The sequence below is a fragment of the Fistularia commersonii genome, chromosome 30, assembly GCF_037954325.1.
Source record: "Fistularia commersonii isolate RoL2024-O1a breed Wild chromosome 30, RoL_Fcom_v1.0, whole genome shotgun sequence".
Taxonomy (NCBI): Eukaryota; Metazoa; Chordata; class Actinopteri; order Syngnathiformes; family Fistulariidae; genus Fistularia; species Fistularia commersonii.
Window position 1 is genome coordinate 7,566,234 of NC_141313.1, and position 16,311 is coordinate 7,582,544.

Below are 16,311 nucleotides of genomic sequence, written 5' to 3' on the forward strand. Positions count from 1 at the left end.
TTCTGGAAAACAAATCCTAACCTTTGCAGCGAAATTGTCAAGACCACCTTATGTCAGAGCAACAACAGAGACTATGGAGAAAAGAAGTTTTTTTTTTTTTTTTATGAAAGTATTTTATTAAAAACACTGCACTGAAAATGAGTGCAGTGCACACAAGATACACAGGAGACAAAGCAGACAACAGCATAAATAACATATTTGCTTTCATTAAGTCTATCTGTGTGTGTGTGTGTGTGTGTGTGTGTGTATGTGTTTCCCAACCTCCCTGCTTTCTATACACTCCTGTTGACCACAGGAAGCCTCCCATGGTCAACCACTTGCTGTAACTTTATCGACGCTCAGTTTAAGTGGCCCGTCTCATAGCAACAACGAAAGCTGCTGATTTGTTCGGTGGAGGGAGGCAGTGCAGGGTAGGAATTTACTCAGGTACTATTCTTTTCATTATTACACAGGAAAAGTTTGTAATAAAAATAATGGTTGTAAGGGAGCTAGGATGACCGTCAAAATAGATTTACATCATGATTTTTTTGCGGATCACTTAAGGAAAGTAGACGTGTGTTACCGGACGAAAGAAGTTAATGACCGTTCCAAGCTAACATGACTTTCACAGGACTTTAACTTTAAAATGCTTCTCGTTGGCCTCCTTCGGTAACATCAGTCCCACTAAACCGATAAATGCATTTGAATTTTACATTTTTTATGTCATATTAGTTGATATTAAATTTCTAAATGGTGTAAACCAGCGTGTGACGACGGTGGAGCGGATTAGCTTGATGAAAGTTAGCATGAAATAAGGAGTCGGTCCTAATGAAGGCCACCGCAGACCGAGGAATGCGCCTCGTCATCACGCGTTTCCCCTGGGGGTAAGTTGGAAGACGGAGGAAGTCTGGGGAGCAGACCGGGGGAGGAGGAGGCGGAGGAGGGGAGATTTAGGCTGGGACTTTCCTCGGTGGCCTCCGGAGAGGAAAAAGTTGCAGCAACGGGTCAGGCGCCGGAGATGCTCCCCAGTACCGCCGTGGGGGAGGAGGAGGAGGCGGCATGCGGACCTGTGTGCGGCGGCTGCGGAGCTGGTGGGGTGCTCTCTCCCCCCGCTCGGCTTTACTCCTGCTCATACCGCCGCTCCTCCTGGCGCTCCAGCTCCTGGTCGTGGGGCCGCGGCTACCCCAGGCCGTTGGGGCGGCCGACGCGCCGCAGGAGAGCCCGGTTGCCTTCTCCGTCATGAGCATCGAACCGGAGGAGAGCCCACGGCAGAGGCTCAGTCCTGCCCGTCCGCAGGTTCCAGAGGCGGAGGAGGAGGAGGAGGAGGGGGTTCCGCTGGCGGACGCGGGGAAGGAGGGGGGGCGAGTCTACGAGGATGAGAACGAAATGCACTCACGCCAGGTAAGTAACGCGAGATTCAGTGCGACTGCGATTGACTAAAGTGTTACTTGATGTGTTGTGGCAGGAAACATACAGGACACTTTGGGATGAAGCCCTCAGAGAAGACCTCCATTCTACTGACAAAAACTTTTCTAGGCAGGAGGTTTCTTTCTTGTGAAGTAAACCAGCTTATTTTCTTGACTAATAATACACCTGTTGGATTGACAGCTGCTTGTGTCCCCCCCTTGGCTGTTTGTTTGGGCCGCTGACAGATGGATTGGTATTTCAAACACCCACAGAATATCTTGGTCATTAATATCAACGGAGAGTAGAGAATTTGAAGTTACACCACATATGTCGGATTAAGATGCCATGCAGAGAGGTTATTCAGCTTTGAGCTGAGCCTCATTTTGGTTAAAAAACATATAAATCCATTCAGTTTGGTTCTCCCGCTGAACCATAGCTTAGTCTGGGATGGCAAATCTCTATGGTTCACCAAGTTACATTGGTCATTCTTCCTGGAAGGACATCAGATCTAAAAAAAAAACACACACAAAATCACCCTGACTCCAGCTAATGAACATTCTGCCAAAATGGTGCGCCCGTCTCAGCCATTTTCCACAGTGTGATGTCGTCCTCCAAGAAACCACATTCTCTAAAGAGGAAGACGAGAGATTCTAGTGTAAAACCCAACATAAATACCATATGAGCGTTGAGATTCTACTGCATCTATTATAGACACTCCAGCATTGACTGTTTAGGTTCAATAACAAAAGAAACAAAACAGAAAAACTTCTGTTTTGTCGTACTGCTGCAATTTACCTAATAAGATACCGTATCCAAGCTGACCAAGTAAGCGGCATACATAAAATACCTCATGTCTAATTAAAGGTAATAAAATAGAATATTTGCATCAGTTAAAGATTAACATAACATGATGTTAAAGGACCGATATTAATTACTGGCTCAAATGAGAGGGCTCCCTGACTTGGCGAGTTTTAAGAACTATGTTCTTAATGACAGTGTTAACACACAGATCTTTCTTATTGCTATACATATTATGAATTGTCACTGGGACATTAACTAAACTACTGGCGCAACAATTCAGGCTTCCCACACACCAGTAATTAAAATTTGCATTTTGGTTATGATAATATAATGTGTGATAGTTTATAGTAAATCTGTATGACAGGTTACAATGATGGGCAGGCATATACTGTATTTATTTTACCACGTCTGCCTGTCTTTGTCCATTTTCATTGTTTGCAGATGCATGTTAGGTGTTCGTGCAAGTATTTTCTATAAAGGCTGCTCGGTGGTCCATAAAGCCAGAAGCCAGCAGTTAAGCCTGTTAATTTCTTGTTTAGCTGTTAGGTCAATTTAAATGGGGAGCAGATAATTCGTGCTTGCATCTCTTCCAGACCCCGATATGAGCGAAAAGTCTTAATTAAACAAATATTAAATCTCAACTTTATACCCACCTCTCTCACAAAGTAAGACGATGGGAAATGTGTTTATGGGCCAGTTTGCATCACTTTGTCCTGGGGGCATGGGCAGATCAAACAACATCTGTCCCTGTGTGAAAGTTTCCTGCAGAGAAACTCCGTTTGAATTAAGTACTGCATGTACAAAGGGCCCAAACGTGTAGTCATTAGAACAAGCCTGTGCTTGTTTGTTGTGTAACAAGCCGAAGGACCCAGTACAAAAAATAAAGCTACGACATATGTGCCCAGTTACCCTTTGTGTAGACATTTTTTAATCCATCATAGTTCCTCATTCAGTTTTATTGATTGGAACAGGAAAGCTCTAAATATTCTGTTGATGCAATATTCGGAAAAGCCTTTAAGCAGAGGGGGGCCTAAACAATTACATACCTTTGACAAATGACAAGACTTTGGTCATATGACCTGTCATCATACCCCATTTAACTTCACACCCTGTTGGTTCAGTCTCATTTAAACGCCAGGCAATCTGAGCAGAGAGGGTGAGGGAGACAGGTTTAGGGTAGATGTGCCACTCGCTGCTGTGGCATCTTCACGCAGTCCATTCATTATGCAGGTCAGTTTGTGTAGTGCTCTTTAAATTATTTCAGACATGATGGAACAGGTGAGAGCAGAGGGCAAGTCCTGAACGCGGCGTAGATCAGACACAAGTTACAGCTGTTCTCTTCTTCTCTCTTTGGCCTTCAGTTACCAAAAGGTTGAACCTTCATGTCTGTGCTGACTGTCCCCTCCCTCTCCACCACTCTCTCTTTCATTCTGTTTCTTTCACCATCTCTTTTCCTGCTCAAGGCTATACTCTGACTCATTCTAGTGAATCATCACCCCCCACCCTATCCAGGTTGCCATGGTGAGCACAGGGCTCAGTCTGGCTTGGCTAGGGTGGGGGGCAATGTATACGTGTGTGTTTGAGCATTACAGTGCCTGAGGCAAATGGGTTACCAGTAGGAGTGAGGTCAGAGCTTGTGACCTTCCTTCTCAGAGCTTATGCCGAGGTCAAGGGGTGCCGCATTCCTATGCATTATTCAGCCCCAAAACAAATTCTCGCGAATCAGGGGATTTGCCTCTATTTCTTGTGCAGTTGTATAAATATATTGATGTGTGTTTTGTATGTGTTCCCAGGATAGACCCAGACCTTTGAAGGTGCAGCCTTGGGCTGCAGACAAGCCGTCCTTCTCAGCAGAACTCAATCGCATCATCAAGTATATCACTAGCCCACAGGTAGGTTCTAGAGACCATTGATATCAAAAGAAAACATCTTCCCCTTCCAGAAAGTCATTAGGAACACGCCAGAAAACCTGTACTTATTCAAAACCGGTCTGGGTTGAAAGGAAATTACCAACTTGTTGAAAAAACTTGCCCCAAACAGCCATAAAGCAAGACGATACATTGGTCTGGCTTCTCCGTCTGTCAGTGGTGAGCTACATCCACCTCCTTCTAATTACCATTGCACAATGAGTAGTAGACTATTGTATCACTAATTTACCTTTGCCAGTTTGATGTCCATTTCCCTACTGCAGCACAGGGAGTGGACATGCATCTCTGCAATCCTAATGATGGTAAATGGGCAAAGTTCCAAACAGTTCAGCAGGTTCTTTTAGTGACGTCGAGTCTGATGGATAAAACAAAAAAAAAATCAAACACTTGCAGGTTTAGATGCACCAAATCTCCACAACAATTTTCCTTTTTGCAAACCAGTGCAAATACCAAGAAATTGACTCAAATCAACATTTAGTTGATGCTAACCTTAAATTTCCTCTGAATCAGCAAACAATTCATTTATCTGTCTGGTGTGAGCAATTATGACAACACTTCTTGAAAAGGATTGCTCAAAAACTCTTTCTAATCTCTCATCACTGCTTGCAGGATTTTACTGCAGTCACACTGTTGAAACAACATACACCCTGCTTCTGTCACTCTTAACCATCACCGTATCCCATCACTCTTAAAATATATGCATAATCACATCCATTAATGACAGAATTAATGAACTCTTCAAGAATGACTGGCACCTAATCCTGACTTGTTGACTCTTGGGTTGACCAACATCACATCCTTGTAACCAGTCTGACGATAGGACAAAAAAAAACCGGAGGAAAAGACATTTGAAGAGTTCTGATGTCTGGATCAAAAATATCACTAACAGGCTCTGATATCTTTCAGTGAACTTACTTGACCAAAATTGAACCACCCAAATCATTGATCAGTTGTAAGAACGGCTCCAAACTTATCCAGTGAAACCAAGTTTTCTTAATCTAGTTGCAAGTGCATGGACATAGAGTGGTGGTGTTCAAATCAATATCAGTGTCATCCTTTCAGCTACAATCCTGTTGTTGTTGATGTTCATTGGTCCTTGGAGCAAGTGAAGGATAAACATGAAAATCAAAGCACCGGTAATTAAATACACTTTTGAAGTTTTTAAAGTCAACAAGCTTTAATTTTTCTCTGTATCAGGCCTAAATCTCAATACAAAGGCATATAGAACAAGGACATTTCGAACACATTTCTGCAAACAGGAAAAAAAATCCAGAAGACTGGAGTTTGAGACAATGTCCAAGAGATTTTCTAAGGATGGATCTCTTGAGCCTAGTAATTCAGACAGAATTTTGTTCCAGAATTTAAAAATAAATAATGAAATGTCTAGAGTGTGTTTATTCTGAGATGAATTGGGTAAACACTGGGTTTTTGGGTCTCTGAAAGATAACTTAAACTCTGTGTCAATTACCATGGCAACTGACACAGCCAACTGATTCTGTGAACATAACCTGCTCATTAGCGGGATTTCTTCTATAAAACAGGGTCTCATTCAGCTTCTCCTTCCTCTCACAGAGTCACAGCATTAATTAACAGAGTTGTACTATCAGAATCAAAAACCCCATTGTACAATGTGCAAAAAAAAGGAACACTTAAACATTACAATGTAACTCCCAAGTGTTCCCTTTATTTTTTTGAGCAGTATATATTAGAAGTTGAAACTGCCAGTTTTATGTACTAACCTCTTTAAGCAGCTGTTTTGGACCTCACATTCATATTTTACTCTGATTCAAATCCTTCTGATCACAATATTCCTCCATTAAAAAAACAAAAAAAAAAGACTTGACGTGCATATAACGTTTAAATCTTCTGCTCCTTGCCCACCACTATATGTCCTGACACTTGGTGTCCAGAAGGATCTTCCAACTGCTGTTCTCCACTGCACTGTTTCCCTTTTAGACTTTGAGACTTGTAGCCGATTGTCAGAGATCTTGCTAAATGCAAATTCAGCCACTTGGCTTTTTCTGTCCATCGGCACTCTCTAAGATTGCCTTTTATGACCTGCTGCTATGTGCTGCAAGGTCTCTTGGGCCTTTTTACATAGCCTGCATCCTGAGTATTTTCTGATTTGGTACCTGCTCCTATGAATCTAATAGTCAGGGCCCTTCATTTGGCTGCTATTATCCAAGCCTCCATAGTGTCCTTTAGGCCTTCTCTACCACCAGGAGGAAAACTTGAGTGTAATGAACAAATAAATAAACGAAATCTGTCATAATGTGTACTTAGAATAACTATTAGGTTCATACTACATTTTCATACTCTATAATGTCTGCATATGTAAAAAATAAAAAGTTGGTTATTGAACTTTAGATGAAAAATATCAGTCCTGATGTGACTGGTTGCCTTCATAGTTCTGCAGGAGCAGGATGCCGTTGTAGCTGCAGAATAATGTTTTAGGTCATTAAAAAGGATCTTACTGTGTGTGAACAGCATTTCTGTATAATTTCAATAGAAGTAACTAAAAGAAAGTCACTAAAGCCAAGTCAGAATAGAGTATCGAACATTAGAACCTACTGAATTTTAACAAAAATCATCTGACACATAATTACAGGATCAAATCTGGGCTTACATTTGGATATCTATGTCATCTGATCTCTGTATTTGTAAATAATTCAAGAATGTAATTTTTCATCTCTATTTGCCAGCCCCATTTATATTCTCCCCTTATTTTTATTCCTTAAATTTATTGATTTGTATTTTTTATTGAAATTATTGGCGCATTCTCTCACCAATCAGACTTGTTTATAAATATTCGTCATCAACGCACACTCACAAAAATATCTCTACAGTTGCATGATAAAATGGTGGCTTTTCCTTTTATTTACCTGTTGCCATGGTGAATTGTAGTACCAGAGCTCCATTGATGATGGCTTTTATCATTCAAAGTGCAGGAGCTAAAGCCTGAGTGAACATTTTCAGACTGGAATTAGACTAACCCTCATCTGCTGTTCTATATTCCATTAAAGGTCATGGGGTTAATGGATCTCAGGTGAACCAAAATTTGCGTTGACTATTTGAAGGATACTTTTTAGATCATAAACAGGTGAGCCCTTCAAAACAGAGCAGACAAGACAAACATTGTATAGAACGCATGGCCAGATTTACCAGTCAAACCCCACCTGAGGGACTGAGGCTACAAAGAGTCTTGTGGGGAGTATCCAGATTCTGCAACCAGGAGATGGATGTTGCCAAACCTTGAGAATAATCAATGAATACTTTATCCTACTTCTTCATACAGCCGACTTGTGGGGGTTAATCAACGTTAATATGATGAATGAGATGCCATCAATATCCCGGTTTGCTGAATTCTGCCAAACGTAGAGCCAGTAGAAGGACATGATGCTGCATTCAAATAGAACTCAAATGGAGCTGAGAAAATTTCCAGTTACAAATTCTGGAAAGGGGGGGTTAGATACAGACTCCTCTCTATTCTAACGCAGCATGAGACTGCAAAATACCACAGGATAGTTAAGACTCATTGAACAAAAAAGTCTTTGGTAATGCCAAGGAGACTCATATCCACCATTTTATATTTCTACATATTGCCCTATTAATTTGACGACTAAAAATATACTGGAAAAATTTGATTCTATTCGAAATAGATTATTTGCACAATATTTTGAAAGTGACAGCAGACAGAAACAGAAAAGACATGTAGGAATCCTGGAGCCTTGACCAGCGCTTTGGTGTAAACAGGGCTTGGCAGCTTTTAAAAAAAAACAAGCAATCAAACGCTAATGAAATTATAACCGGGCTTCCAGTTTGTACTATGATTCACATCAACATCGGTAGTCAAGTCATTGGAGTTACATTTACAAAGTCTCCAGTATCAGCAGAGTGTGTGTAATCCAATTACCTGATTTAAAATGAAACACACACACTTATATAGAAGATATAGCATATCTGTAAACACAATATATTTTACTTGTGCTTTCATTATAAAGGCACTAAGAGTTTTCAAAATTTTCCCAGCTCGATCAGGACTAGATCAGGACTTGTAAAAAATAAAATAAAAGTACAGACAGACACAGAAAAAGTAAATCCATGCTAGAATATCACAGTTGATCAACCCCATATATATATATATATATATATATATATAAAGGCCTAGTCTGCCCCTGTCTTTTTGGTAACTGAAATTTTGTCTCAAAAATACCGTCCTTGGTGCTACCCGCGACATAGCCTGCTGGAAATAGAACGGATATTAGTATCCATGATAGTTATCCCATCTGTGGATTGTTTCATCAGATGTGACTGAAGAACGCACATGCAGAAAATCCTCTCATATTAGATTTGTTATATTAGCTATAATTTTCAGTGACTCTAAAAGTTACTCTTGTAAATGATAATCATCCCCTGAATGGCACATTTAAGAGTCGATTCTACCGGATAATGATTTGCTTTATTCAAAGTTACTGGAGACAATTCTGACACGTTTCATGAATCTAGCTTTCACATAACTTCTGTATTCCCTCTTAGTTCAATGCAAATTTACCTTGTCATACTTCTTTATTTTGAGTTATTTCTGTTGCTTCTGCTGTCCATACCAAGCTTAACTGCACCAGGGTCTTATCTCCGGGTCAGACTCAAGTATCGCAGCCCCCTGCAGATGCACTCCCTTGGTTTCTGTGTGCAGAGGAGTGGCTCCTTCCAGCTGCAGATGCAACATGCATTGCTTACTCCTTCAGGTGTGTCTGGGCTGTCTATATATCTGTTGCATGCTGTGTTGTTTGAGTATTTTCATATGACAGACTGAACTGGAATCAACAATTAGATGTTCGTTTAATCAGGTATGCCAAATTTCTCAAATCACCCTTGTATCACCCTTGCCTAACTTCCAGTCTGTGTTTTTCTTCTTTGTCTCCCTAGTATGGATGGGGGAGATGCAGATTTTCTCAAGACCATGTCTGGGCTGGGATGTGAAGTCCACAGTTTTGATCCCAGCAACTCCAATGCATCTGGTGGTCACCCTGGCAACAGTTTGGCCAGTAACCATGGTAACGGAGGCATGGCGAGCCAGCATAAGATGTGGCTGGAGTGGCGAGCTCCAAGAAAGCGCAAACACAAGACAAGAGACAACCTGGGTAGTGTTTCTCAAACACTGGCAGACATCATGGCAGCTTTGGGACATCACATAGTAAGACTCACACACACACACACACACACACACACACAAGCGTGTGCGAACACATACACCCATATGCACGCAGACACACACAAATGTTGGGAAACAGTGCCAAACAAACATACCTCAGAGTCTTTTCACCCCAGCATACCCAGAAAGCTCTCTTACTTGTATGTTCCCATAGCAACAGGGCTCTGCGCCATCCCTGGCTGCCATGGCAACTATTTAAATGAGTGAATAACATGGTGCTTTGGTTGCATCTTGCAGCCACAAGAGGGACCCACATTCCCACAGTTTGACATAGTATGCTATGTGAGCTAAACTGAGGTGATGCTTTAGTACATGTATTATACAGGCTGCCTTCATGATCTTTCTCCGGCAAGAATTAATGTGTGCTGTACTCCCTTTGGTGCGCTCTATATTTTCCCGAAGACATTTACACATTATATATTTATGTATTTTATATATATATATATATATATATATATATATATATATATATATATATATATATATATATATATATTTTTTTTTTTTTACTTTGCAAAGTTCATTTTGTTGCTTAGGATTATTGTACTTTTAAACTATAAAAACTATTTAATGACCACTTTTGCTCCAGTCTTGTTCCTCTGTCTCCTGTCTTCCCAAGGTTCACTTCTTGTATGCTGACCTGCTCAGTGCAGAGTGGCGAGTTTTCCAGAGCTGGATTGAACTGGGAACTTTGCAGAGGGTCCATCACATGGTCACGACAGTGCACCTGCAGTGGGCGGGATTTGAGGTGGGTGGAACCAATGAGGAAGTGCTCCGCTATTGGTACAGTGTCCTTCATGGTCTCGGAGACTCTGGACTGAAGCTGGTCCACTGCTCTGCTGGAAAAGGACACAGCATCTTAAAACAAACTGTGAGACGTGCTTACAGCTCCTACACACTCACCTGGGTCAACACGAGACACTAATGTTCCAATATGGGGTAATTTCAGTGTAAGAACCCAAGACCTCAAACTAAATCTGGGGACTTTTGCCTTGATGAAGGCCATTTTACTTTTATAGGTTGCATAAAAGGACTACTAATTGATACAGCTTTTTTTTTTAATTTAATGTAAAAAGACTACTGAACTGCTCAAACATAACTTTACAATCTACAAATCAGGGAATACCTTTCACTGTCTGGAAATATCAACGTTTAAGACTTACCGGTAGATTTTCTCATTGATAACATAAGCCAGCCTAAGAAACTTTTTTTTTAGTTTATTTTGGTTTTTTTTTCATTTAAATTTCCTCAGAGAATATTATCAATGTATCAGAAAGTGAAATTCTTCTGGATGAAGGAGGACATAATCAATAACAATTTATCCTTTATTAATCCCTCATGGGGAAATTCGTTCTCTGCAAATAACCCATCATGGATGAACAATAGGCTGCCATCCATCAGCGCCAGGGGAGCAGTTAGAGGTTCAGTGTCTTGCTCAACACCACACTAGGAGAAGCCAGGAATTGAACCAGGAATGTTCAATTCCAAACACAATTATTCTACCTCCTGTGCCACGCCACCCCTCAAAAAGAAAAACATAAGGAACGTTTCGCGAATTTGCGTTGCATCCAAATTTGTGAAGCATTCCTTTTTTTTTTTATAAATTTTTGCTATATTTTTCCACAGACTGATATATTGGTGCAATTATTTCATTTAATTTTATTGTTCCATGTCAAGCTGATGTCAGCTCATGATTTATGTCTTCATGCAGTCATCTTCCCCAGACATCTGCTCAGAGGTATTTTCGACACTGACATTGCAGTTGTCCCATTCAAACATGCAGAACTTGATCTAATAAGTGTAAAGTACATAAGTGTGAGTACATCACATAGCTATGTAAAATAGCAACGTAATCTGGGAAGCCTGATTACATAGCTATTTTAACCTCACCAAGATATATTGATATAAATCCTCACAGATTTTAAGACTTAAGTGGCAGTTCCCCCTAAATAAAAAAAGCTTCCTCATTAAATCAAAATGATTTCACAATGAGTTGGAAAATTTTAACAAATATTAGCCAGAGAGGTGTTTTTTCTCTAGTGAATACAATTGGACTGGATGGAGTGTCTTTTGTGGAGCTGTAAAATGGAAAAAAAAAGTCTTTTAAAAAAACTCAAAAGAAAAATATCTGCAGAAATGATAGTCTGGTTTCTCAAGGTAGTCCAAAAACCATGGAATGAAGAGTTCCATGTGAGACATTCATTTAGACAGGAAATAGCTCTTCAGGACACTGTCAACTATATAGTCTGAGAATTATTTAGAATAACTGGGCCTTGATTTATAGAGAAAGGTGATGCTGTGAAAATTTTCAAATTCAATTTATTCCTCGCATTTTCTTTGAAATGGTTATCTCAAAAATACAGCAGCTTACCCAGCTATTATCTAAATGGATAAAGAAGGGTGCAGAGGCCAAACATGTTTCTCTATTTATGTGGAACTTACCCTGTAACAGTGACCTTATCTTCTTTTTTAATTGCTGAGGTGGTTAAGGCTATCATTTCTGCAGTATAGCTGGTTTGTCTCTGCACATGGCAGAGGTCACATCTGCTACAAATGAGCTCCATGTGTTGCAATATGTCCAAAAGTTGCAATCTTTCCTCTTTTTTTTATCAGATACAACCAGGTGGTGTGAGAGGTTGCCAATGTATGGATAAGGTGTTGTAGAGATGTTTTGGGGTTGTATGCATCAAATATTCTGTTAATTTTCTTGCTGTCAGAAATTGTTAATGTTTGTTGTTGGAAAGCCCTGTAATTTTCACTATAAGAGCAGCGAGATGAGGTGCTGAGTGGCTATTTTGTTACTTTGAAGGATGAGGGCTGATGTTTTTTTTCTGGTTGCCAAGATTCAAAATGTCCACTTTGTAAATGTTGTGCTCATTAATGTCACCTTTTGATCAGCCTCAGCCTTTTATGACATCCCTGATATGCTCAAAAGAAGAAAAAAAAACAATGAAAAAAATCCACAGACACTGCCAGCTGTCCAGGGTTTGCCAATATTGCATAATATAATTTTCTTGGAGGAAAGACCCAATAAGTCAGTAGATTCTTCATTAATGATCAACATACGATAAAAACGCCTCATGAAACTTTGAATTATGCAGATATAGCAGAGACCAGAATAAAAACAATATTCCATTTAAATGAGAACGGGATATAAAGATACAAATGTTTGAATGTGGCCATAAAATTAGTGTTTTCTGCAGTTTTGAGAATTTGATTAGGCTAAAAATAAAATCAGTTCTTACAGATAAAAAAAACAAAACAAAACATTCTCAGATAGAACCATGCTGCTTCCGGTGCTAATTGAAAAGTTTTTTTACCGTACTGATGCATTTTTTACACCCCGGTAAATCTGTCTAGTGAAAAGTGCATTTAATAACACAAGAATACCACTGAAATACATAAGGGCTATATGCTGACATAGTTTAACCTTTAAACTATGGTCACTCAGCTTTTAATCCAAGCTTTCTCAGTGTTTCTTTATCACAGATCCACACTACAGCATCAGGTATAGTGATGTCCAGCAAATGATGTGTAATATCAACATTACATCCAAAATATAAGCTTAATGTGCTGCTGGCAATGAAGCATACCTGTTATCAGTGTGCTTTCCTCTCTTCAGTATACCAACTACTTCCATAAAAAACAGATTTGCATGTACAGTTTAGAATGAACATCCTCCTAGAGCTGTGTACTCTGCCTCATGAAAAGCTGCCAGCAAAGGCCAAAAATGGAAAATATTACATGTGATGGAAGTCATAGGTATTTTTTCTCCAGCTATACAAGGATGTGTGTGTTCATTTACACAAAATTATGCCTACAGGTTTATTATGTTTGCTTTGTCATATGACAAACATTTTGTTGAACCCAGTAGCCGAAAATAGGCAATGTGCATTGGAAAAGTGGATTATTGCTGTAGGTCTAAATACCGTTTCTAACATGTTCATAGAGAAATATCCCACTAAGACTACATATTTGACATTTATAGATACTTATTCTCCTCCAATCCAAAATAAATTACATCCTAATTGCACACTCAAAGAGGATATGAATAGATGATAAACAAAAACACTCAGCCAAAACATCAAGATTAAATAAAACAAACAAATGGGTATAGCAGTATACATCATCTTTACAGTATATATATTGATGGATTGCTTGGTGTAACAAGCCGTGCCACGCCATCACAAATACCTGTTAAATGGTACTGTTACACATTAGTCCCATACATTCAGTATCTCATTGTGATCACTAATCAAATAATGATACAGTTACTTGTGTCAATATCTTCATGATGTGTGGATGTATGCATAAAATGTGGCTTTTTATACCCTTTACAATGTGCTGTAACTCATGAGTCAAGTATACTGATGTATATAACAATCTCCTCCAGACAGTAGGCACATTTTTAGATTTTAAGTGTATGTGCAATACACATAAAACATACATTTACATATGCTAGATTTTAAGAGTTATATTCCACTTCCTATGGGTTTAGTGTTAGCGTTTTTATCAAGTTTCTCAGTGCCAGTTCATGACCTTTGCATTCTGCTTACCGTTATTTATCAATGGGAAAAAAAGTTGTTTTTTTTTAAGCATAAGTGATATATTCTATATGCTCATTGGGTTCGTTATGTACGCGGCCGGTCCTCGTCCGAGTCCTGCCATTATGTAAAGTGTCCACCGCATGAGAGTATAAGCATCAAGTGAGGCTGAGGAGTAACGCAAAAGTAATGTAACGCATTACCTTCCACCTGAGGTAATAGAGTACGCTCATCTTTCGACGTTTGAGGCGACAAAAGTGACACGGGTTTCTTTTGATGTTCTGGAACGTTTTGATGCAACAAAGGTTCCATCAAACGGAAGCTAACCGGACATTCTACCTTTATACATGAGCTCTTTTGAAGTTCCCCGGGTTTGCAGCCTCCGTACTCCGACGACGATATTTAAACTATTTCAAATTAAAACCGAGGAGAAATGTTTTCCACGGAGGAGGCCGTGCCCCCGGAGGCGTGTGCGTGTCCCGGCGCCGCCACTCGAAGTCAGCAAGGCGAAGCTGAGACGCTCCGGAAGAAAAACCTGCTGCTGATAAAGAACATCAGACGAGCCTATGACGGATTCGAGCCGGGGATGGACGCCGTCGCCGGCGAGGCCCCGCTGCGGAGCTCTTCCGCTCCGGTGAAGGACGGACTGGTCGCCACGGTGTCCGAGGTGGAGAGCCGCAGCGAGGTCGACCTGAGCCCGGTGAGAGATAGCGCCCCACCGGGTGTGTTCTCCGCGGCGCGGGAGTTCCTAGCGGAGCAGTGCGAAGAGCATGAAGCCAACGGTGTCTCCGGCCGGGACTCCGACGACGAAAGACACACTTTGAAAAGCAAACGCGAGAAGCGCTGGAAGAGAATCCGGAAGAGCTTCTCATCTGGGTGGAGAAGATGCAAGAAGTTCTTCTCAGGATAAATTCCGTGCCAATCGCGGGGCTTCAACTCACCACGGAGAAAACAGTCGAGTATTTTGATTACCGCGATCCGTTTGGGGTCCGACGTGGAGCTCCAACCAGCAGTTGTTTTCAACATTCTAATAAAACTGCACAGAAACCCATAACAGCTTCTTATTTCTTTAGTTTTGTAGTTTATAATATATATATATATATATGTGTGTGTGTGTGTATACAGGTATACCTATTGTATATGTTTTATGCACTTAATTCAGTTTGCATACATGGTTCAACTTCAGTGCACTTTCAGCACAATGGACAGCTCAGCGCCGAGTTAATGTAAACTGTTTTGCCTCTTCAAAAGCTGAAAAAATGGAATTTTGCTGTAGTGTGGAGGCCCTTACCTCAACACTGGGTAGAAGTCGAATGTATTGATTCCTAAAACTAGCTCTCGTCATTTCCTTGGATTTTTTTCAACAAATGCTGTGCGAGGTTGAAATTGCATCATTCTTGGTGAGTAAACCTTTCTGAGACAACTGGAGATGTTTCAGACTAATATGACTCTGCTCTCTCTGAACATCTGTGTTTCTTTATCTGTTTGTCTTTGGAGGTTCTCAGTCATTCAGTTCATAGTTAATTCTTGTCAAAATCTTGTGTTAACTAGGCTTCATTTTCTTCCCTTGAAGATCTTTCACAAAGCGGGTTTTTAACTTCGAACTGTAGCAGCCTCCGACAGGCTTCTTCAGCTGCCACGAGACTTAAGATTTTGACTGGAACTATATCTTTACAGAGAAATTGTGAACAAACATGTCCTATGTAGACAGCAGAAAAATACAAGTAATGCTCCATCAAATGACATCTGAGAGAATCTGACATCAAGGTGATGCATCTCGTGTGAACCCCAGAAATTGACAGTGATTATATAAAAATCCTTTTTACATGGTCTCTCAAAGACTCACTGTTAAATTGTGTGAATGTGTTTGAGTGTGTGCGCAACACACTTATTCCATTTCATCCCATACCTTGGCTATAAAAAAAAAAAAATACTGCACAAAAGTGCATTACATGTATATGTTTTAGTGCTGCATCAAAAAGCCTCAACTTAGCCAGGCTTTATATAATAGTATAGTACACAGTATACAACATGTCTACACAATCAGGCTTTGCCACAGTTGGTTTTTCATAATTAAATATTCAGTGTATCAAAAAAAAAAAGCAGATTCTGCTGCAGGACCTCCTACCAGAGGCCAGCTGGGAGAACAGTCCATGGTGGGGATGCAAGGAGTTGCTTCCTGGCTCGGCACATGCAGCGCTTTGGTGCAATGTCCTAAACGCAGGTAGCAAACCCCTATATACTTATGCTCAATGTCAACGTGTGGTATCAAAAATATATAATTTACTTACATTTTTAAACTCATTTTAGAAATATAACATGCCTTTCCTGATTATATTAAGGCATCATTTATTCAGCAGCAGACCGACATCCTGTGCATGATCCCTATTACCTCTTTGGGGCCCTCAAGCCTTTTAACAAAACCAATCACATTGAAAAA

At 40.2% G+C, this 16,311-nt stretch overlaps 1 protein-coding gene across 1 annotated transcript; it reads left to right on the plus strand.

The window, feature by feature from the left end:
- Nucleotides 1-160: 160 nt before the first annotated feature.
- LOC147216304 (putative methyltransferase-like protein 24) lies at nt 161-14,925 on the plus strand. The gene is made up of 5 exons (XM_086178188.1): nt 161-1,380; nt 3,981-4,079; nt 8,724-8,860; nt 9,042-9,309; nt 9,947-14,925. Exons 1-5 carry the CDS (start codon nt 1,039-1,041, stop codon nt 10,250-10,252), a joined length of 1,152 nt encoding a protein of 383 aa, XP_086034314.1. The 5' UTR covers nt 161-1,038; the 3' UTR covers nt 10,253-14,925.
- Nucleotides 14,926-16,311: the final 1,386 nt, after the last annotated feature.

Coding starts and splice junctions, on each gene's coding strand:
- LOC147216304 (XM_086178188.1), top strand. CDS start 1,039: ATGCGGACCTGTGTGCGGCGGCTGCGGAGCTGGTGGGGTGCTCTCTCC. Junction 8,861..9,041: donor TGCATTGCTTACTCCTTCAG/GTGTGTCTGGGC, acceptor TTGTCTCCCTAG/TATGGATGGGGGAGATGCAG. Junction 9,310..9,946: donor CAGCTTTGGGACATCACATA/GTAAGACTCACA, acceptor TGTCTTCCCAAG/GTTCACTTCTTGTATGCTGA.